The 24229-nt window shown below is 44.2% G+C and overlaps 1 protein-coding gene across 9 annotated transcripts in view; it reads left to right on the forward strand.

Moving 5' to 3' along the window:
• LCOR (ligand dependent nuclear receptor corepressor) overlaps nucleotides 1-24005 on the forward strand; it is a 150823-nt gene extending 126818 nt beyond the window's left edge. For all 9 annotated transcript variants that reach the window (XM_037138919.2, XM_053662475.1, XM_053662474.1 and 6 more), the window contains one exon: nucleotides 19322-24005. In XM_037138919.2, coding sequence (XP_036994814.2) covers nucleotides 19322-23654 — 4333 coding nt within the window. In that variant the 3' untranslated portion in view covers nucleotides 23655-24005. The remainder of the gene's footprint in view (nucleotides 1-19321) is intronic.
• Nucleotides 24006-24229: the final 224 nt, after the last annotated feature.

Raw genomic sequence — 24229 nt, forward strand, 5'->3', positions numbered from 1 at the left:
TGTTGTCCTTAAATTTGGTTGTGCCAGGAGGTACAGTGTTTCCACCTGCACCTCCATCTTGGCCGGAAGTGGTGAGAATTTTAAAAAAAGTGTTTATTAAGTAACATAGTAGATAACCTTGCTTGTATTGAGTGTCCATTTTATCATTATTTGCTTCCAAATGGTAAACAGTTTTTAACACGGAATTTTACTGTATTCAATTTATAAGTTGTTGGACGTCGTTGTTTTGGGGGGGAGTGGTAGTGAGTATCAGACCTCATTTACAGCTGAAGCAGACAGGCTTGTTTTCAGATATTTGGAAAAGAAGAGTTCTTAAGACTTAAAAAAAAAACGTTTATTAGTATTTAATTAATAGTCTAAGCCATGATTTTTGTTAGAGTTAATTGGAAAGTAAGTAAAAACATATCAATTTATAAGTATTAAATCTTCTGTAGTAGATTTAATTGAGTAGATGGAGCTTTTTACAGGCATGTAAGAATACTCTGCTATGGTTTCCTGACTAGGAGTTTAAAATGTTAATTGTACTCTTCTTGCCACCCTTATTTGATCAGCAATATGGAATGATAAAGGATTATTTGGTACTTGAAATTTCTTTTAACTTGGTATATACTAGAAAGATCACTTGGCTAAGTGTAGGAGTGTGGGGAATTGTGCACACATAGTGTTTAATCATCAAAACCAGTTTTCTGATGAAAGAATTTGGGGGATCTCTTTTAATGTAATTTTTTTTAAATAAATTTATTTATTTTTTTTGAATTGTTTATGCTGTTACAGTTGTTCTATTCCCCCCTTCATTCCCCTCCACCCTGCCCCCCCAACCCCCCCCATTACCCCCCCTTTAGCTTATGTCCATGTATCTCAAGTCCTTTAGGTTCTGTATTTCCCATACTATTCTTGCCCCCCCATCTATTTTCTATCTACTGTCTATGCTACTTATTTTCTGTACCTTCTCCCCCCTTCTCCTCCTCCCACTCCCCTGTTGCTAACCCTCCTTGAGATCTTCATTTTTATGTTTCCACTCCTGATCTAGCTGTCCTTTTAGTTTGCTTTCGTTTTAGGTGTGGTTGTTAATAACTGTGAGCTTGTTGTCCTTTCACTGTTCATGTTTCTTTAACTTCTTTTTTCTTAGATAAGTCCCTTTAACATTTCATATAATAAGGGCTTGGTGATGATGAACTCCTTGAATTTGGTCTTATCTGAGAAGCACCTTATCTGTCCTTCCGTTCTAAATGAAAGTTTTGCTGGGTAGAGCAATCTTGGTTGTAGGTCTTTAGTTTTCATGACTTGGAATATTTCTTTCCAGCCCCTTCTTGCCTGTAAGGTCTCTTTTGAGAAATCTGCTGACAGCCTGATGGGGACTCCTTTGTAGGTGATTGTCCCCTTAGCTCTTGCTGCTTCCAGGATTCTCTCCTTCGTTTTAATCTTGGCTAATGTAATTATTATATGCCTTGGTGTGTTTCTTCTTGAATCCAACTTTTTTGGTACTCTCTGGGCTTCTTGGATTTCCTGGAAGTCTGTTTCCTTTGCCAGCTTGGGGAAATTTTCTTTTATTATTTGTTCAAATAGTTTTTCCACTGGTGGTTGTATCTTTCCCCCTTCTGGTACCCCTATAATTCGGATATTTGGAGCGTTTATAGATGTCCTGGAAGTTCCTAAGCTTCTCCTCATTTTTCTGAATTCTTATTTCTTCATTCCTTTCTGATTGATCATTTTTTTCTTCCTTCTGGTTCACTCCATTGAGTTGAGTCCCAGTTTTTTTCATCTCTATGGGTTTCCTGTGGAATTCCATTCATTTCCCTTAATTTAGCCTTCATATGTTTCTCTAATTTGTGGCTATAGTCCACCAAATCTGTGAGGAAGCTGACGACCAGTGTTTTAAACTGTGCGTCTGAGAGATTTGCTATTTCTTCGTCACTTAGATTTATCTCCGGGACTTTGAGGTCCCCCTGCGACATTTTTGGTCTGTTCTGGCCCTTTAAGTGAGAGAAGCGGCGCCTTGGAGTCCCAGGTCGCTGGGTTGTGACGCTGTATGTGGGGGCGTGGTCGGAGCGGGGAAAATGGCGCCGCCGCTGCCGCTGCCGCCGCCGCCACCGCCACCGCCGCCGCAGCAGCCGGTCCCACCGCTCACTCCCTCACCCGCGCGTATCCGGGCACCCACAGTCAACTCGCTACCACCGCCTCCCCGCTGACTCCTCCGTAGTCGCTCAACTGGTGGGCTGCTCACTAGGTCCAATCCTGGGTTTGGAACCCGCGCGAGTCGCGCGTCTGGATTCCGCGCCCGCGCCGGGTCGATCGAGTTCTCCTTTGTAACTCCTCACCCGCTGCCGGTTTCGCCCCTCACCGGTCGGGCCAAAGAATTTGTTGTTTGCGGACTTCCGAAAAGTTCAGTTTTCCGTGTTCTGGTTGTGTTTTCTGATGCTAATATTTAGTTGTCCTTAAACTTGGTTGTGAGAGGAGGCAAGGCACATCCACCTTAATCCTCCATCTTGGCGGAAGTCCTTTTAATGTAATTTTAATAAACTGTTTCATCAAATGGTAGCTCTGCATGTTTCAAACAGATAATTCAGATCCTATGCAGCGCAGTTTAAGGTGTTTGTTCCAGTGGCTATAAAATTGGCTTGAGACGGTTTGCCTAGAAAGCCTGGCACTGTAACTTATGCTAGATAGAGACGGATTTCAAAAGTAACCAGCATAGCAGATTCTTAGGATGTGCCAGGAAGTGGTGAGTCTGTGTAGACCAGTTTTTCAAACCAGATCAACCAGTTGTGACCTCTGTTATCAGTTGTAAGATCAGTTTAGTGGGTCCTAACCAACATTTTAAAAAGAAAAAGAGTACATAGCATATAATAAGGGTAAATACTATTGAAAGTTGTGTGTCATCATACACACAGAAACCGGTGTGTACAGGATCACTTGGTAAAAAGGATTTCTTGTTCTGGATTGCAGTCAAAATCAAATGGCTTTTGAAAGCTATTATGTAAGCTGTACCTTTCATCCCAGTTTTTCTGGTACCTTGGAGAATATATGAGCAACCCCTTGTATGCTTGCAGTTAGGACAGTTGGACCTTCAAAATTCCCTCTTTCTTTCCCTGCCTCGATGATTTGAACTCACGCTGAAAGTTTATTCTTTTCCCTTCTGTTGTGTCAGAATGTTTCCTCTGCCATTTTCAATTCCTTGTAAGTATCTTAGGAAAATTATCTTCACTATGTAGTAACTTATTGGGTTTGTTTATTCATTACTTAGTTGTGTCTGAGATGAGCTGATCCCTCAGTTTTAGTCAATGAAGCTACCAGGTTAAAAAGGGCACAGTCTTAGACCTAGGGATGGTTTGCAGCCCACAGAGGAGATAGCCAAGTCAGCTGTTACTGTGCAGCATAATGCTGTGTAATGAAAGATGGAGATCCTGAGAGCAGAGTAAAATATTCAGCAGCCTCCAGGGAAAGTGCTAAGGAGGCTAGAGTATGAGCAATAGAGATTGACAGATTTTATGCAAAAAAAAAAAAGTGACATCGGATTTTAATCTTTGAGAAGGTGGCATTTCTGAGTAATATGAAGCAAAGTCTAAAATGAGGGGACATTAGTGGTGGGGAACTTAGACTATAGTTTTCTCCAAGGGAAGTCGAATCAATGCGGTTGAAGTGGGTAGAGTGTTGGGAGCAGAAGAAGTCATGGAACTAGGGAGAAGATTGAGGTAGGATAAATACCTAAATTGAGTGTGTGGATATTAATGTGAGAGAGTGTGTATATGTGTGCATTTAGTTCCATTTCGTCTTCTAATATTCCTGAGTAAAAATGTGAATATGCAGATGATTCTGTTTAGTTCACCCCATTCCAGTACATCTCCATCAGTGGCCTTGAGTGTTTTCAGAGAGGGGATGCAGGATGGCTATAAAGGACTCTTAGTTCCAAAAGCACCCCTGAGAGAATGATAGATATAAAAGTATTTTGCTTAGTCCTGGCTGGCATGGTTCAGTGGATTGAGTGCCAGCCTCTGAACCAAAATGTCACCAGTTTGATTCCCAGTCAGGGCGCATGCCTGGGTTGTGGCCTGGGTTCCCCAGTTGGGGACATGTGAGAGGCAACCCATATATGTATCTCTCACATACCAACATTTCTCTCCCTCTCTTACTCCCTTCCCCCTCCCTGAAAAATAAAATTAAAAGAAACAAACAAAAGGAAATAAAGCATTTTAAAAACAAAAGTACTTTGCTTATCCCTATTTTTTAAATTTTTTTATTGATTATGCTGTTACAGTTGTTCTATTCCCCCTTTCATTCCCCTCCACCCTACCCCCCCATCCCCACCATGACCCCCCTTTAGTTTATGACCATGTGTCTCAAGTCCTTTAAATTCTATATTTCCCATGCTTTTCTTGCCCCCCCCATCTATTTTCTATCTACTGTCTATGCTACTTATTTTCTGTACCTTCTCCCCCCTTCTCCTCCTCCCACTCCCCTGTTGCTAACCCTCCTTGAGATCTTCATTTCTATGTTTCCACTCCTGATCTAGCTGTCCTTTTAGTTTGCTTTTGTTTTAGGTGTGGTTCTTAATAACTGTGAGTTTGTTGTCCTTTCACTGTTCATGTTTCTTTAACTTCTTTTTCTTAGATAACCCCTTTAACATTTCATATAATAAGGGCTTGGTGATGATGAACTCCTTGAATTTGATCTTATCTGAGAAGCACTTTATCTGTCCTTCCATTCTAAATGAAAGTTTTGCTGGATAGAGCAATCTTGGTTGTAGGTCTTTGGATTTCATGACTTGGAATACCTCTTTCCAGCCCCTTCTTGCCTGTAAGGTCTCTTTTGAGAAATCCGCTGACAGTCTGATGGGGACTCCTTTGTAGGTGACTGTCCCCTTAGCTCTTGCTGCTTCTAGGATTCTCTCCTTCATTTTCATTTTGGCTAATGTAATGATGATGTGCCTTGGTGTGTTCCTTCTTGGGTCCAACTTCTTTGGGACTCTCTGAGCTTCCTGGATTTCCCGGAAGTCTATTTCCTTTGCCCGATTGGGGAAATTCTCCTTTATTATTTGTTCAAATAAGTTTTCCACTGGTGGCTGTGCCTTTCCCCCTTCTGGTACCCCTATAATTCGGATGTTGGAGCGTTTAAAGATGTCCTGGAGGTTCCTAAGACTCTCCTCATTTCTTTGAATTCTTGCTTCTTGACTCTTTTCTGTTTGGCCATTACTTGCTTTCTTCTGGTCCACTCCATTGATTTGAGTCCCAGTTTCCTTTTCATTGCTATTGGTGTCCTGTGCAATTCCATTCATTTCAATTAGTTTCGCCTTCATATATTTGTCTAATTTGTGGCTATAATCAACCAGTTCTGTGAGGGTCCTGATCACCAGTGTTTTAAACTGTGCGTCTGAGAGTTTTGCTATTTCTTCATCGCTTAGATTTATATCTGGGGCTTTGAGATCTTCTTGCGCCATTTTTGGTCTGTTCGCGCCCTTTAAGTGTGAGAAGCGGCGCCTTGGACTCCCAGGTCGCTGGGTTGTGACGCTATATGTGGGGGGGCGTGGTCAGAGCGGGGAAATGGCGGCACCCTCTGCTGTTTCTCACAGCTGGGTGAGGAGCCGCGCCTTAGGTGGTTCACCTGGGCCGGGCCACTCAGAGTCACTGGGTTATGACGCTGTATGTGGAGGTGGGGTCAGAGCAGGGAAATGGCGGCGCCCTCCCTGCTGCTTGCTGTGGGGACCCGCTGGGTTCCGGTCCAATCGCCCACTCCCTCACCTGTCCACCTGCGCACAAATGCGCGACCACAGTCAACACGCAGCCCTGCTCCCCTGCTGTCTCCCCCGTGGTCGCTCGCCTGGTTGCTCGCTCAGTCGCTTGCTCGGTCGCTCACTAGGTCCAACCCTGCGCCTGGATTCCGAGCGCCTGGATTCCGCGCTCCTGAGTCTGTCTGACCGAGTTTTCCTGTGCAACCCCGCTTCACCAGCGGCTGGTTTCGCCATTTACCGGTCAGGCTGAAGAATTTGTTGTTAACAGACTTCCGAAAAGTTCAATTTTCCGTGTTCTGGCTGTGTTTTCTGTTGCTAATATTTAGTTGTTTCTAAACTTGGTTGTGTGAGAAGGCACGGCACATCCACCTATGCCTCCATCTTCACTTATCCCTATATTTTAAATTGTTAAATATATATGCCTCCTCTAATATGAGGGGAACCAGTGAGAAATAACATTAAATTTTGTATAAGGTATCTTAGGAATCCTTTTTTAGTATTTTACATTTTACAAAGTGGTCCAGGTCCTTTAATTACAGTTATTTCTTAAGAGTGCTGTTATTGTATCCGTTTTGATTTACTATTTGGCAGCACAAGTAGAACTTGCCGCTTTTAAGGATCATACCACAGATTTGTATGATTTCAAAGATGGAGATGAAGAACCTCAAGAAGATCCCATAAAATCATGAAAAACTCAGGATACTATCAAATATCTGCTAATTTAGTTGTATAGTTGGCTAGCTTCCCATTCCTTTCACCCAAAAAGAAACTAGGAATTTTTGAATTACTAAATGTCTTAATGTCTTATTGTCGGTTTACATCAGCTCCCCATGCCTCCTTTAATCCTCCTTGTGCATACACACTGCCCTGCAAGGTGACACTGTTTTTGTTTGAGTTTATTTCTGTTGTTATCATCATTTTTATTATTACAAAAGAAGTGCATTCCCATTGTAATGGGAAGCTTGTCTGGCCTCTGACTTCTGTCAGTCCCACTCCAGGGAGGCTATGCAGTCCCTTGGCCTCTGCGGGGCCCGGGCAAATGTGTCTTTCCCTGCACCCCTTCCAAAGAGCATCATGATATGGTGCCCTTTCCTCTCACTTGGGGAAGGAGCACCTCTGTGTTCTGCTTCAGCAGCAGTGTTATTTTAGCCCATCATGGTTCTGGTTATTTAAATTGGTAATTCAAGGGAGATTTCCCCCAAAGAACAACATAGATTTTAATCCTCTACCTGGCAAATACAAAAGAAAAAAAAAGGTCAATCTCACTAGCTTATTACAAGCTTTCATGTAAGTCTGACCTTATAAAATGTCAGTCGTATGCCTTTAACATCCAGATCTCTCTTTAGCCTGGTTGCACTAATTCAGGAGGCCAGTAGAGACAGATACCCTTTTTCAGTTCAAATCGGCCCAGGAAGAGGTCTGTCTCTTCTTTTCTTGAATTACTTCTTAAGGTCTTTTTCAGTGTTTTCTAAGAATTCTTTGTTATATTATATTTTATTTTATTTTATTTTATATTTATTATATTATTATATTAATAAGTAAGGTTTGTTGTCTCACCAAATCAGTATTTAGTTCTATCACTTGGTGATGTTTTTCCCTGTACTTCCAAGGACTATCATTTTTAAAATTTATGTTATTTAGTCCAAAATTCATGGCTTTTCACAGACTGAACCTCCTCCCCCCGATATATTTAAATTAATTGCAAATGTAATGTATTTGGTCTTGTGTGTATATTCCTACCTGGGATGATAGAAACAAAAATTAATTTGGTGGGGAAGGGAAAACCTTTCAGAAGTAAAGAGTTTGACAGAGGGTCTGTTTTATAAACTCGTTACATTCGTAGTGAGGAGATGCTCTGATTTCCTGCTCACCAAGTAACTGATTATATTTTGGCTTCCTGGGCATATTTGCCTGTAGGGTAAAAAATACGTTAAAGAGTGGACATGAGAATCTTGATAGTTATGTATTTATTGTAATTAAATAAATTTGGCAATCTGGTTAAATTGAAGAGAAGTTGGCCTTAAACTGCTCCTGTCATATTCAGATCTACTGTGAATAATACTAGCTTTATATTAGCAACATTAAGCCCTGAGATGCAGGCAAGCTGGTGAGCTGTGGCCACATGCCCAGTCAGCACCCTCGGAGGCACCTGTCCTTTCCCGCATTTTAGATTATTAATGATTTTTGAGCCTTTATTTTGCCCTGCTTTGAGTGAACTGGGTTAAGAACACAGTAAACTTTGAAAGCATCACAGAGGGATGACAGGTCTTCTGTTCTAGGTCAGGAGTTCTTCACTATTTTTCACTCCACACCAGCAAGGTGCCGTGTTGTCAACAGCAGCGGTGGCGCAGTGAGGCTGGGCTCCCGGGATGAAGAGAGAACACACATGTGACATGCCCTCCCCCTCCCACACACACCATCTCCCATGATTCTGATCTCTGGGGAGCGGTGGCTCTCTTTAACCCTGTCCAAATTCAAATTTACATAATTTGGTCATCAACCACCTAGAAAATGGGTATTGGACTGCCTGATTTTAAGGGGTCACTTTCTATTTTGTAGTCTTACGAACTTTATTTCTCTCTGTTCTCTCTCACCCTTGCCTACCCTTACACTATTTCTTCTGGTTCAGTTTCGTGGAGAGAAGACGTGATTGTTCAGTGGTTTAGAGGTCCAGCTGTACGTGGCGTTTCTATTAGAGAGAAAAGAAACCTTCACTGCCTGTGCCCACTTTGTCCACAACACATCTATACACATGCATAAACGTATACACACAGAGACAAAATTTTGTCATAGCTCTTAGAATATTCCTGTATCTGGGTATGGAAGACAGACAGATGTGAAGTAGCTAAGGGCGGATGCATTTCCCAGTGTAGAGCAAAGACTGGTCAACAGACCTATTGAGGCCCTTGAATACTTACATATCTGCTGCTTGCTTAAAAGGATTACGAGTAAGGATTTACGGAACATAATTTCAGATTACTGTTTGGCACACACACACACAACCACCTGTTACCGAACAAGAGAAGGAGGTCCGAGGGAGGGGCAATACAATATTTGGCCTACCTAGGGATGCCCAAAACTGCTATACAACAGGGGCCCCTCCCGAAAACAAAATACTAATATCTACTGGGCCCTTCTGTCCGCCACCAATTGGAAAGACATCTCTTAATGCCAGAGATTTGTGAAAAGGAAACAAAATGTTTATTTAATGCTATTCAGGCCTAATGCCACCACTAAAATATCAAAGTCCTTTAGGGTATACACCTACACCCACACAGCGCTCCCTTCTCCCACTGTCCCAACTCCGGGTACCGTAAATCAGGAAAAGAGCACACGTCCCTTTTTCAGGCCGGTGGTGCCATCAGCTGTGTCACTGTGCAGGATCTCGAGTTAATCCAAAGTACCATGGTACCCTCTCATGGTCCACTGGCAAGAGTCCTTTGTACCCAGTTCCAGTCAAAGTCTCTCTTGCTTTTTCAGGCCCTGCAGCCAAAGGGGGCACCCCAAAGCCGCGTGGGCCTCTTCTACCAAAGCTGCAGGAGTCCGCACTCCACCAAAACCATGTGGCTTTCTTCTTCACCTGGCTGCAGGGATCTCCATTCTGGCAAAGCTGCGTGGTTTTTCCCTTTCACCTGGGAAAGAGGGGGTCCACACCCTGCCAAAACCACGTGGCTCCCTCTTTCACCTCACCAAGAGGGGGTCCTCACTCTGCTGAAACCGCGTGGCTCTCCCTCCATCTGGCCAAGCGGGGACCCTTCATGTCTCGGAGCCAGTCTTTTCCAAGCTCCCACCCAGGCCATCTCACTCAGGAGCGCAGCCCCTAGTTTCCATCCTGAGTCCAAGCCCTTCTCACTCCGGAGAGCAGACCTTAGTTCCCATCCTGAGTCCTCCTAGTTCCATCCTCAGTCCCCGCTAGTTCCATCTTGAGTCCCCGCCACAAACTTCATCTTCAGGAGTCCAGCTCCTAGTTTTTTTCTCCTGAGTCCCAGTCTTTCTCCCTGGCTCCAAACTTGGCCACTGCTATTTAACATACCTATGAAACCAGTTAAAGGTTATAGATATGTTAAATAATCATTCCAGAGGTTAGCTGCAAAACTGTTGCTATGCAAAACAGCTCTCAATGGCCCTGGCTCCATTCTTTCTTCCCCCTGGGCGGGGGGGGGGGGGGGTGAGGACATCTTATATGTCTCTCCAGTATTCCTATACACTTTGAATTCTGGACACCATTCCAAATCTTTTTTTTGGGGGCCCCCCCTGGCTGCACCCTGTATCACACCCTCTTACTGCATTAAAGGGGGACTGATGCTACATTTTTATGTTTTGTTTAAAGAGAAGAATGAAGCCAAATTAATTTATGGCTCTTGACTATTTGGTCTACTCTGTCTAACATGTTCTCTGGCTTTTTCTCCCCTTCTGTTTTCCTGCAACTCTGTTTTTCTGCTGTTAAGATTGGCTCCCATCCAAACATCACTCACAGTCTCTAATGCTCTTTTTTAGTTAAGAAGAATATATTTTGGTTAACAGTGATGTTGAATTTGCTATCAAACAGTTTTATTGTTAGAGAACAGATAGACTACCCGAATCGATAACTCTAAATTCTAGACTGTTAAAGTTGTCATTGCCACTTTCTGCCACATCTCTGTTTGATCTGTCTTTTGCCCTAAGATAATATAAGAAATGACTATCCACCATTTATATTAACCCCAGGAATGCTTTCCTCGGGGTATGTGAGTATTGCAGTGTTGACAAAGTGGGTGAGTTCTGCTGTGTCTAACCTCTGCTCTAGAAAAAAAAATCACTTAGTAAATCATTAAAGGTGGGGTTGTAAAACATCATTCTTAAACTGTCTCTCGAAGTTTTTATGAATATTATCTTATCCTTTTACTGCACCCTTAAGGAGTAGGCATTTAAGGCTGTATAGGCCATTACTCACCAGGGAAAGGAACTCTGAACTTGTCCAAGTAGTTAGAAATCAAGTTTCCCTCTTCCTACAACAGCCCTTTCTTTCACTTACCAGTCACTAGAATCTTACTGCTCGTAAGCGGTGGTGGTGAAGGAGTTCTGATTGATTAGTAGTTCACTTAACTGTTACAGTGAGCCCTGTTGTTGAGTGGAAGAAACATGAAATCAAAACAAGCAGTTTCAAAATCTGCGATAAACTATTGTTCTTGTAAAGACCTGGCGTAGTCAGATGTGAGATACGCACTGTGGTGCTGACTGGAAAGGCTGAACCGAAGCAGCGCTTCCCCTTTGGTCAAGTCGGGCAAGTGGTCTGCAGGACGGAAACTCGTGGTCTCTGGTCATCTGCTTATTGCCTGAGAGGAGTCTAAATCCACGTAAATTATAAATTTAGGCTCTATCAAAGGCCTAAAGCTATTGGAAAAATTGAATAACTAGAAGCAAACGTAAAGACTAGCACTTTAAAACTTAGGCAAAACTGGCTAATACCCATTTTTTTTAAACATGAAAAAAATTGTAATAGAATTAAACTTCAGGAAGTTGAGGTTAATATTTTTAATTGAATATCAAATGATATGAAATTAAAATTTATCTAAACTTAGGTGCTATTGAGAAAATTTCTGGAGAAAAACAAGGTAGGAAGCTGGATAATTTGGAGGCACAGCCAAAAGTGATTTTATTACTATAGTTATAAAGTTAGTTATTATAATAGGGCCATCTGATGACACCTGGACAAAGGTTAGTATTAATGCACAGGTTCTCAGACCCAAGTGAGGCTGCTGGTGGGCCTGTCCCTGTGTGTGCAATTGCCAGCCAGACATCTCAGATTCAAGGTCTTTTTTTTTTTTTATTGATTATGCCATTACAGTTCTATTCCCCCCCTTCGTTCCCCTCCACCCGGCACCCCCCTCCCACATTCCCCCCTTTAGTTTATGACCATGTGTCTCAAGTTCTTTAGATTCTATATTTCCCATACTATTCTTGCCCCCCCCATCTATTTTCTACCTACCATCTGTGCTACTTATTTTCTGTACCTTCTCCCCCCTTCTCCTCCTCCCACTCCCCTGTTGCTAACCCTCCCTGAGATCTTCATTTCTATGGTTCTGCTCCTGATCTAGCTGTCCTCTTAGTTTGCTTTTGTTTTAGGTGTGGTTGTTAATAACTGTGAGTTTGCTGTCCTTTCACTGTTCATCTTTTTTATCTTCTTTTTCTTAGATAAGTCCCTTTAACATTTCATATAGTAAGGGCTTGGTGATGATGAACTCCTTTAACTTGACCTTATCTGAGAAGTACTTTATCTGCCCTTCCATTCTAAATGAAAGCTTTGCTGGATAGATCAATCTTGGATGTAGGTCTTTGGATTTCATGACTTGGAATGCTTCTTTCCAGCCCCTTCTTGCCTGTAAGAAGGTCTCTTTTGAGAAATCTACTGACAGTTTGATGGGAAGTCCTTTATAGGTGACTGTCCCCTTATCTGTTGCTGCTTCTAGGATTCTCTCCTTCATTTTAATCTTGGCTAATGTAATAATGATGTGCCTTGGTGTGTTCCTTCTTGGGTCCAACTTCTTTGGGACTCTCTGAGCTTCCTGGATTTCCTGGAAGTCTATTGCCTTTGCCAGATTGGGGAAGGTCTCTTTTATTATTTGTTCAAATAAGATTTCCATTTGCTCTTTCCCTTCCCCTTCTGGTACTCCTATAATTCAGATGTTGGAGCGTTTAAAGATGTCCTGGAGGTTCCTAAGCCTCTCCTCATTTTTTGAATTCTTGTTTCTTCATTCTTTTCCATTTGGTTGTTTCTTTCTTCCTTCTGGTCCACTTCATTGATTTGAGTCCCAGTGTTCTTTTCATCACTATTGGTTTCCTGTGCATTTCTCTTCATTTTTTTCCTCTAATTTGTGACTAAAATCAACCATTTCTGTGAGCATCCTGATCACCAGTGTTTTGAACTGTGCATCTGAAAGTTTGGCTATTTCTTGGTCCCTTAGAGTTATGGGCCCTGGGGCTTTGAGTTCTTGAGTCATGTTTTGGTCTGTTCGCGCCAGTTATGTATGAGGGGCGGAGCCTTAGGTGCTCACCAGGGCGGGGCCACCCAGGTCGCCGGATTGTGACGCAGTATGTGGGGGCGGGGTCAAAGAGGATCAATGGCGGTCCCCTCTGCTGCTTCCAGCTGCTGGGGCCTGCTCGGTCTGTCTCAATGGTCGCTCCTTCGCTGGTTTATCTGCATGCAAATGTGAGACTGCAGTCAACTTGCTGCCTTGCGCCACCCTCACTGGGTCTGCCCGTCGCAACCCCACGCCTGGGATCCGCCAACCACCACCTGAGCACCTGGGTCGGTCAGGCCGATCTTTCCTGCGCAACCGCGCTCTGCCAGTCACTGACGCCGCGCCTCGTACCGCCGCGCCTCGTACCGGTCTGGCTAAAGAGTTCGTTGTTGTTGGACTTAGGTATAGTTCAGTTTTCTGTGTTTTGGCTGCATTTTTTGTTACTAAAACTTTGTTGTCTTTAAACTTGGTTGTGTGAGAAGGCTCAGTGTTTCCAACTACACCTCCATCTTGGCGGAAGTCCCAGATTCAGAGTCTTATAAACACCTTAGCTCGGTGTGTACAGAACAGACCTATACCCAGCAGTTGCCACCAGCTTCATTGCCCATGTCCCTACCTCACTACACGGGGATGCCCAGGAAGAACACCCAGAGGCATCCTTGGTGCTTTGTTTCTTTCCCCTCTTCCTTGCTAAAAAAAAAAAAAAAACAGGAAAACATGAAATATGGTCGCCACATACCTGCAAATAGCTTGCTTCTGCTTGGAAAGCAAAGACAAGACAAATTGAGTCAGTAAGACATACAAATCATAGAATAAATGTACAAGACCCCTTATACTTGCCAGCGAATTTTATGAAACCACTATGGTGTAGGTGTTCAGGAAAGCATACAGTCACTCTAGGTAGAGATCATTTAGTGGTAGCCAAGGGCAATGTGCTTGCTCTGATGACCGGTGGTTTTCCAGTACATCTGCCCTGGCCCTTTTTACCAGGAAAACACACACACGAATAGCCCTTCGTTGATGGCTCTTTCTCTCAAGCAAGGTTGCAATTTTAATCTTTTCATTTCCTGAGCTCCCCCAAACCACTGCTATAAATGCCTCCTAAGTCTGGTGAGCCTGTGTGCCCACCTGTCTGGTACTATTTTTCAGCATCCAGGTGTTATACTACAGGGCTCCAGGTTACACTGGTGGTGTTTCTTCAGTATGCCTTGGTTCTGAGGAGCTCAGCTCCCCTTACCATGGTCCCCAAGGTCAGGTCTGGTCTGGCCATGGTGCCACAGTCATTGCTTCAGGGTTGGTTGCATGGCCCTTAGGAAAACCTTCCATTAGTTGAGAATAACTAAAATATAGAAGCCCTATTAAATTACTAAATCATGGGACAGCAGCAGATCCCAGTCTTACAACCATAAAGGAAGTTAGACATCAGTTACAGAGGGACTACTACTCAGTTTTTAATTCTGTGTGAGCATCACTTTGGAAGAAAGTGCTTGCTCAGTTTCCTCCGGAGCACTCTGTCCTCTCATGGGGCACATGCCTTGACTTCATGAACTCCAGGCACGTTGCGAACCCCGGGCACGCAGCCCACTGCCAGAGCGCAGTCGCAGGCATGATGCAGTGCCCCAAAGGTCTGCACCGACTCTGGTGATGACTGTGCTTCTTGAGTTGGGGAGAACCATTTATCTCTCCAGCTTTTTCTACAGTAAGATTCCAGGATGCTTGTTAATCTTTCTCATACACCATTACTACCTTTATATCTTTTTTGTATATTGCTAAAATGCATTTAGAGTAAATTTTTGATACATTGAAAAGGTAGTAATGTAAAAAAAAGAAAGAAAAGGTAGTAATGTCCCACTTATTTGTAGTCACCTATCTCAGAAACATCAGAAACATATCCAAGAACCAAAAACTGAGGAATAAAGGCCTCTGAGCAGTCGAAGTTGCGGTTAGAAAATCCATGCACTGTGCTTAGGAAGCTGTCGGTGAGCCTCCATTCAGAGCCTGTTTCCCCTGTGCTCACAGCAAGCAGAAGTACTCTACAGAAGGACAGGCAGGCTCCTAATAAACACAGCATCCACTGGGCAGCCAGTGAGAAGGAGGAGTTTCGCGCAGTACAGACTGCCACCGTGGCTGTAATGTAGTTAAGCAGACAAACTCAATTGAGTAGCTCCCAAAACTACCAATACATTTCTGTTTAGTATGATAAAAAGCATCCCAATACTAATAATGGTGCACATGGTAATGACCCTGAGTCGTTAAGATAGAATAAATTGTGTTCAGAGGAGGATATAATTTTTTAAAGACTTCCACCAAAAAGATTTAAAGTTTTTAAAGTGTTTGGTACTTGAAGGGGAAATTTAGAAAATTCATTTTTTAGGTTGTAAGAAAATATTGATGTGCATTCTCGATCTCTAAGTTAATTTTTATTGAAGTGTATTTAATGCGATTGGCTGACAATGATACTGACTCATATTTGTGTGAACTTTGTAGGTTTTTCTTTGCAGTCATTCTGTGTGGTAGATGGGGAATGTGCTCTACTGAGACCCAAAGTGGTTAAGTGTTTTGGCCAGGGTCATAGAACTGTGAGTGACAGCAGCTCTCCACCACTTCGCAGTACTATGTCCTGTAACAGACACAGGCACACTTCATTTTATTGCACTTCACAGATGTTGCTCTTTTTTTTTGGGGGGGGGTTGTTTGCTTTTTTTGTTTTTTGTGAATTGAAAGCGAGACCCCTCAAAAAGATTAGGACTTCCTGTATTGCAACTCTCGCTTCGTTGCTGTGGCCCGAACCTGCAGTATTCCCAAGGCGTGCCTGTGTCATCCCGTTGGCACCACCTTATGCTCAGAGCCACAAGGTACCTTCTGGGCGGGGCCCTTCAGCAGGGGCCTCCTGGCTTCTCAGACAGCAACATCTGCAGCTGCGCAAGGAGTCGGTTACACTTCTGTGTGCGTCCCGTTGAGTCCTAGAGTTGGAAATGACTGGACAGTCCCTTACCTAAGGGTGTCACGGTGACTTCCCTGTGCTGAGGGGAGGAGATAATTGCCCTGCTCACACAGCATAACCTTTTGTCTTGTAAAGCAGCTCTAACAAACGTGTCCTGATTTTATTTTGTTTTGTGTTTAGACATGTTTCAGCAACTTTATTCCCCACTTGGTCTTAAAATCTCCCTGAGTCAGGAACAGAGAAACTAAAATTGAGCACCTGCTTTTTGTGTTTTGTGCTTTATATACATTATCTAATACCTCACAACAATCCTTTAAAATATTTTTTAATCTTTTAAAATATTGATAATTCAATTCCAGCTTACAGATGAGGAAACCAAGGTTCAGAAAGGTTAAATAATTTGTCTCAGATTTTGTGGATAGTAAATGTCAGAACCAGAAGTAGAATATAGGTTTTTTAGGTTGCACAATCTTTGCTCTTTTTACTAAAACCCCAGTGCTTCAGAGGCCGGAGGAGGGTTGGGTGGGGGTAGGAGGCTGATGTAGGCTACCTAGGCTAACCTTCCTGTGAGGCACCTCATGGCTGGGAGATAAAGTCACAGGTTGAAGAAAAGGATTAGCTGGAAGATATTATCAAACACCATCTGTTCAGCACATTTATTAAGCTGCTCTCAGCGCTCTGCCCTGTTTGTTACATGAAGAGTCAGGTAATAGGCTCCTGAGGAAATACAATCCAGAGAGAGATTGAGAAATTGTATAAAACTCCAGAACACTGGGGCACTCCAGTACACGGGCTGAGTAAGACCAGACATCCAGAAGCACAAAGCAGGTCTTGAAAACACTTGACCGTCTAGCCAGGAATTGCCTTTTGCCTGTTTTGAGTCTTGGGCCATCCTTTCCTGCCGCCCCCACTGTCCAGCTTAAACTCTAAGAGTTGTCCTGGGTCACTTACAGAAAGGGGTTCTGTAATGTATAATAGAAAGACTTCCCGTGGATTATTAGAAAGTGTTTATTGAAGGTCTAAGAGAATGCCACAGTGGGGCTGACTGTGACATAATACTAACCCTGCTCTGACAGAGCCTCACACCTCACAGCGTCATTTCCTATCTGTTTCCTCACTCAGAGCCTAGGGATCAGAAACTGCTTGTCCTTCCATTGTTCAGTGTCTGAAACGTGAAATTATTGATCTCTCTTCCTCTACATGCCAGGAAAGGGGTAGAAGGATTCCTTCATTGTTATTTGCAGAATTAAAAAGTCTAGCCAGTTGGTCATGTTAAAAAACCATATTAAAGTTGTAATTTCTCTAAGTATTTCTAAACCAAGATTTATAATATAATGTGTCTGAATTTTTGTCAGTGTTATGAACTTATAACCAATAATTACTTAACAGGAATTCCTAGGCCTAAAACAGAAGTATTATGTTGAGCAACTGGAGTTAATAATGTAGCCAAAATTTTGTTATTTGAAAAAGTTTATTATTTTCAGTATTTCTTCTTTTTTTTCTTTTTTTTTTAAATTTTTTATTGATTATGCTGTTACAGTTGTTCTATTCCCCCTTTCATTCCCCTCCACCCTACCCCCCCATCCCCACCATTACCCCCCCCTTTAGTTTATGATCATGTGTCTCAAGTCCTTTAGATTCTATATTTCCCATGCTATTCTTGCCCCCCCATCTATTTTCTATCTACTGTCTATGCTACTTATTTTCTGTACCTTCTCCCCCCCCTTCTCCTCCTCCCACTCCCCTGTTGCTAACCCTCCTTGAGATCTTCATTTCTATGTTTCCACTCCTGATCTAGCTGTCCTTTTAGTTTGCTTTTGTTTTAGGTGTGGTTCTTAATAACTGTGAGTTTGTTGTCCTTTCACTGTTCATGTTTCTTTAACTTCTTTTTCTTAGATAAGTCCCTTTAACATTTCATATAATAAGGGCTTGGTGATGATGAACTCCTTGAATTTGATCTTATCTGAGAAGCACCTTATCTGTCCTTCCATTCTAAATGAAAGTTTTGCTGGATAGAGCAATCTTGGTTGTAGGTCTTTGGATTTCATGACTTGGAATACCTCTTTCCAGCCCCTTCTTGCCTGGAAGGTCTCTTTTGAGAAATCCGCTGACAGTCTGATGGGGACTCCTTTGTAGGTGACTGTCCCCTTAGCTCTTGCTGCTTCTAGGATTCTCTCCTTCATTTTCATTTTGGCTAATGTAATGATGATGTGCCTTGGTGTGTTCCTTCTTGGGTCCAACTTCTTTGGGACTCTCTGAGCTTCCTGGATTTCCCGGAAGTCTATTTCCCTTTGCCAGATTGGGGAAATTCTCCTTTATTATTTGTTCAAATAAGTTTTCCACTGGTGGCTGTGCCTTTCCCCCTTCTGGTACCCCTATAATTCGGATGTTGGAGCGTTTAAAGATGTCCTGGAGGTTCCTAAGACTCTCCTCACTTCTTTGAATTCTTGCTCTTGACTCTTTTCTGTTTGGCCATTATTTGCGTTCTTCTGGTCCACTCCATTGATTTGAGTCCCAGTTTCCTTTTCATTGCTATTGGTGTCCTGTGCAATTCCATTCATTTCAATTAGTTTCGCCTTCATATATTTGTCTAATTTGTCGGTATAATCAACCATTTCTGTGAGGATCCTGATGACCAGTGTTTTAAACTGTGCGTCTGAGAGTTTTGCTATTTCTTCATCGCTTAGATCTATGGGTTCTGGGGCTTTGAGATATTCTTGCGACATTTTTGGTCTGTTCTGGCCCTTTAAGTTGAGAAGCGGCGCCTTGGACTCCCAGGTCGCTGGGTTGTGACGCTGTATGTGGGGGGCGTGGTCAGAGCGGGGAAATGGCGACCCCTTCTGCTGTTTCTCACAGCTGGGCGAGGATCAGCGCCTTAGGTGGTTCACCTGGGCCGGGCCACTCAGAGTCACTGGGTTATGACGCTGTATGTGGAGGTGGGGTCAGAGCAGGGAAATGGCGGCGCCCTCCACTGCTTGCCGGGACCCACCGGGCTCCGGTCCAACCGCCCACTTCCTCGCCTGTCCACCCACGCACAAATGCGCAACCACAGTCAACACGCAGCACCGCTCCCCGCTGTCTCCCCTGCGGTCGCTCGCCTGGTGGCTCGCTCGGTCGCTCACTAGGTCCAACCCTGCGCCTGGATTCCGCGCGCCTGAGTCTGTCCGACCGAGTTTTCCTGTGCAACCCCGCTTCACCAGCCGTTGGTTTCTCCCCTTACCGGTCAGGCTGAAGAATTTGTTGTTAATGGACTTCCGAAAAGTTCAATTTTCCGTGTTCTGGCTGTGTTTTCTGTTGCTGATATTTAGTTGTCTCTAAACTTGGTTGTGTGAGAAGGCACGGCACATCCACCTATGCCTCCATCTTGGCGGAAGTCCAGTATTTCTTCTTTAGAAGATAAAAATTATTTGTGAGTGCTCACTTAAAAATATGAAGGATGTTGTCGCTAGAATTGAGACTAGAACAGCTTTATATTTTATTTGGGGAAATACTTATCTATTTAATCAGTAGTATGTGGGCATTTAGAAGCAGTTTTGGCCAGAGTGTTCACTCTCTTTACCACATGAGTAACATTAGGTGAACTGCATAATGTAAAATTGCTTCTTTGGAAAACGACCATACTAATTCCCTTCTTTCTCTTTGTCTGTCTAGTGAGAACTCAACAGAGGCAATAGCAGTAGATTCTAACAATCAGTCGAAGTCCCCCCTGGAGAAGTTTATGGTCAAACTGTGCACTCATCATCAGAAGCAGTTCATTCGTGTTCTCAACGATCTGTACACTGAATCCCAGCCGGGCACCGAGGACCTGCAACCTTCGGGTTCTGGAGCAATGGATGCATCCACTTGCAGTGCTGGTTGTGCCCCGCTAAGCACCAAACATAAGGAAAACGATATTTTGTGTCTCGATATGAAGTCTCCTCCTTCTGCAGACTTGGTAGCAGACTCATCAGACTCTCACGGCCCTCTCTGCTTTGCAGAAAAGGCTCTTTCAGAGTCTCCTCCTGAGACAAACTCTGTAGCTGGAAGAGAGAATGCCTTGACTGTTGTCCAGAAAGATTCCTCTGAACTTCCAACCACTAACCCTGATTCTGGGAGTTCAGTAGATAGTGCCACTCTGGGATACCTCAGTACATCTGATTCTTCCTCGTTCAACTTCCATCACATCTCCAAGAGCTTGGAGGGGCAAACCACTGGACAGGAGCAAGATGCAAATGTGAAAATGCGTGAGGATGGTAAAGACCATGTGCAGAGTTCAGCTTTAGTAGAAAGCCTAATTGCAGTAAACACGGCAGCTGAGAATAGTGAGGAGAACAGCAGCTGTATTGTTTCTCAAAGGAATTCATTCAAAGCTTTATCAGAAGAGGCTTGGGACTCAGGGTTTACAGAGAACTCATCCAGAACTGCTGACAAAGAAAATACTTTACAGTGTAGTTCAAAAACACCTTTGCGCCAGGATTTAGAGGCAAGTGAACAAGATTCAAGGCTAAAGCAAGAGAACCATCTTCACTCACTAGGAAGAAATAAGGTGGGTTACCATCTGCATCCCAGTGATAAGGGCCAGTTTGATCATTCCAAAGACGGGTGGTTAGCCCCCAGCCCCATGCCTCCTGTGCACAAAGCATCCAATGGACATTCACGAACCAAGATGTTACCAGCCTCCATTAAGACAGCACGGAAGGGTAAAAGGGCATCAGGGCTACGGATAAATGATTATGATAACCAGTGTGATGTTGTCTACATCAGTCAGCCAATAACAGAATGCCACTTTGAGAATCAAAGATCAATATTGTCTTCTCGGAAAACAGCTAGGAAGAGTACTCGAGGATACTTTTTTAATGGGGATTGTTGTGAGCTGCCAACTGTTCGCACGCTAGCCAGAAATTTACACTCCCAGGAAAAAGCAAGCTGCTCGACTGAGGTGTTGGAGGCGGTGGACACACCCAAGCAGGCCCCTGTAATTTCAGCCCCGAGACCTATCATAGATATGCAGCTTCCCAGAGAAGACAACACTAAAGAGCCTAGTAAAGAAATAACCTCCCTCAAGGAAGGAGACAGAGATGCTTCATCTGAAAAGGAATCTCAGGAGCCTGAGGTCTGCCCCACAGCGAGTGAACCCCATCCAAGCAGCTCACCGAGGTCAGAGGAGACAACCCCCTCCAACCTGGTGTGGCCTCTCCCTGCTGACCTCCCTGAAGAGGACGTGCCCACAGACATTTCCATGGTCTCAGTTCCCACAGCAAGTGGGATTTCTTCCCCTGAACGAGACGAACAACCAGTTGAACTGCTGGATGCAAAGGAGATGAATGAACCTGAAGACTGTCACATGGGTCCCTTTACTGAGAGCATTTCTGAGGAAGGCAATGAGGATATTGTTTCTAGGCCTCATTCGTCTCCTGAGACAGTAGGCAGAGCAGAAGGCCCTCCGTGCTCTGTCAGCCAGAGTCCCCCAGTGTGTCTGGAGCCTCCCAGGAGCCTGGGAGAGGCGGAGGATGAACAAAGCATCAGGACCGAGGCCAAGACTGAGGACACTCAGGAGCTAGATACTGACCCGCTCTCAAAGGCAAGCAGCACTTCTACTGAGGAAAACCCCAGTGAAATGGAGGAAAGCGAGGCAGCAGGCAATACGGAAAAATCAGAGGAAGAGGGCAGTGATATCAAACATCCTTCAGAAAAAGATCTATGTGAACAAAACAGTGACTCACCTGAGGAGAGCTCAGACAAGAAGAAAAAAAGTAAAAAATTCCCGGAGGCCTCTGATAGGTGCCTGAGAAGTCAACTTTCAGATTCTTCCTCTGTTGACAAGGGCCTAAGAAATCAAAGTTCAGATTCTTCCTCAGCTTGCCCTGAAGTCAAGGTTTCTAAAAATCCTGGTGTAAAGCGTTCTAAAAAAGAAGGACACCCCGGTGGAACAACACCTGAGGGCCTCGTGACCGAGGGTCTCCATCCAGAAGCTCTGGTAGACACTGAAAACCCAGATGTCAATGAAAAGCCTTCTGAGACGGATGCTGAGTGGGAGAGCGAAGGAGGCGGGCTCACCGCCAGGCAGACTTGTAAAAACACGCTGGCAAAAGAGGTCCAAGGGGACGAAGAAGATATTTCCCCCAGCAGCGAGCCTATAACTACAGTTGGCCAGCCCCTGCCTGGAGAGAGACTGGAAATCTATGTCCAGTCTAAGCTAGGTGAGAATAATGCTCATGACCCCTTAGAAAGTGTCCTGTGCACTTTCCCAGAGCAACCGGAAGAGAGCACAGGACCTACTCCTGCACAAGATGTGGAGGAGCTGGTAAGTGAGGTGGGCGGTGCAGACACCTGGCACAAAGACGATCACAGCGACTTGCCGTCCACTGTGCTTGGGTTGTCCAGCAGCGGAAGTGGTGACGCTGCTGGACCCCCAAAATGGGCACCAAGGCTCACGAGACAGACCTCTTTGACCTACAACCTAAGACATGCTCATTCTCTGGACCCCTTGGATACTACAAAAGTGACTTCAGAAAAGGAAGTAGCACAAGAAAACCCAGCACCAAAGGACAACGAAGCTTCAGAGAGTGGAGATCCTTCAGAAGAGGATGACGTGGAAGCAGTAGTTGACGACCAGCCAAAGTTCGTGGAATGGTGTGCCGAGGAGGAAAACCAGGAGCTGATTGCCAACTTCAATGCCCAATACATGAAAGTTCAGAAGGGCTGGATCCAGTTGGAGAAAGAAGGCCAGCCAACACCAAGAGCAAGGAACAAGTCAGACAAACTGAAGGAGATTTGGAAAAGCAAGAAAAGGTCACGGAAATGTAGGGGATCACTGGAGGCTCAGAAGTTTTCTCCTGTTCAGATGCTGTTCATGACAAACTTCAAACTGTCCAACATCTGTAAATGGTTCTTGGAGACAACCGAGACCCGGTCGCTGGTAATCGTGAAGAAGCTCAATACCCGTCTTCCAGGAGACACGCCCCCGGTCAAGCATCCTCTTCAGAAATACCCACCTTCCAGCCTGTACCCCAGTTCAGTACAGGCTGAACGCCTGAAAAAACACTTGAAGAAGTTTCCCGGGGCTACCCCTGCTAAGAACAACTGGAAAACGCAGAAGCTTTGGGCTAAATTTCGAGAGAATCCGGACCAAACGGAGCCAGAGAATGGCAGTGACATCAGCCTTGGCCCCAGTTCTGAAGACAACAGAGAAGAAGTCAAGGAAGGTAGGAATAGCCACCCTCCCACAAGCTCACCTACTCCAGCCAGTACCCGGATCCTTAGAAAATATTCCAATATCCGAGGAAAGCTCAGAGCCCAGCAACGCATGATCAAGAACGAGAAAAAGGAAAACCCAGTGGGTCTGGCTGCAGAAGGTAAACAGAGTTGTAAAAGTGTGTGCATCAACCCTCTGATGTCCCCCAAGTTTGCCCTGCAAGTGGATGCCAATGGGTTTCCCATTAAGCCCAAGAGCACTGAAGGAACAAAGGGGAGGAAAGGGAAGCAGACATCTGAGCTCTTGGCGAAAGCGGAAGTTCAGAATAAACGCAAGAGGACCGAAGGCGGCAGCACTCTGGACAGGAGGGACAAGGGAGCTGCGATGAAAGCCAGCAAAGAAAAGCATATTGATGGAGCCACCAAAACCCCTGCTGCCAGGAAGCCAGCTGCAAGGGACAGAGTCAGCCAACTGCCCAAAAAGACATCTTTGAAAGAGAATAAAGTAAAGAACCTTAAAAAGTCCTCTGGGAAGAACTGTCCTCCCTCCAGGAAAGAAAAAGAGAATACAAACAAAAGACCTACCCAGCCCACCGCCTCGGAGACAGTGACAAAACCCACAAAGCAAAAAGGGGCAGGTGAATCCTCTTCGAGGCCACAGAAAGCCACAAACAGAAAGCAGAGCAGTGGAAAGGCTCGGGCCAGACCCTCGACGAAAACCCCAGAGAACAGTGCAGCCCAGAGGAAGCGAAAGCTGAAGGCTAAGCTGGACTCTTCCCACAGCAAGCGGAGGCGGCTGGATGCAAAGTGATCGAAGGGTGGTAGCCAAGAGTAAAACTGCTCTATAGAAGTAACCCTTTATTTTGCATTAACTAAATTCGCTTTTATAAGCTTATCAAGCCTTTCAAATCTGCAGTTAATGGAGAACACCATACTTTAAATGTCAGAAAAATGCATCTCAGATGGAGAAGGGAACTTGCCGAGTCTTTCTCTGAGGCTGAGTAAGGGAAGTTATATATTATATTCTGGTTGTTCCTTGGGTTTTAAACTTGGAACCAAGCAGTTTTAGTTTTTAAAAGTACAGTGCCTTATTTATCCTTTTTGTGTTTAAAATTTACAAAAGCTAAAAAGCTGATCTATGTGATTAAAGGCTTGTATTTTATACTTGATGCACAAGCACTTGTACTGTAGCCGAGAGACCGCCGTCATGCACATAAAAGTAGCTTTCCAGCCACTCCTGCCGCGTCTGTGCCTGGGCAGATGCTCCTCTTTGCCGGCCCCAGCAGTGAACTTCCCTCTCTGTCTCGTTTGTTTAAGTGATATTTGAAAGCTAAACCAAATCATTTTTATGGTATGTGGAAAATGCAGAGGGCATTTATAATTGTT

The sequence above is a fragment of the Artibeus jamaicensis genome, unplaced genomic scaffold, assembly GCF_021234435.1.
Source record: "Artibeus jamaicensis isolate MK-2021 breed Jamaican fruit bat unplaced genomic scaffold, CSHL_Jam_final contig_252, whole genome shotgun sequence".
NCBI classification, from domain to species: Eukaryota; Metazoa; Chordata; class Mammalia; order Chiroptera; family Phyllostomidae; genus Artibeus; species Artibeus jamaicensis.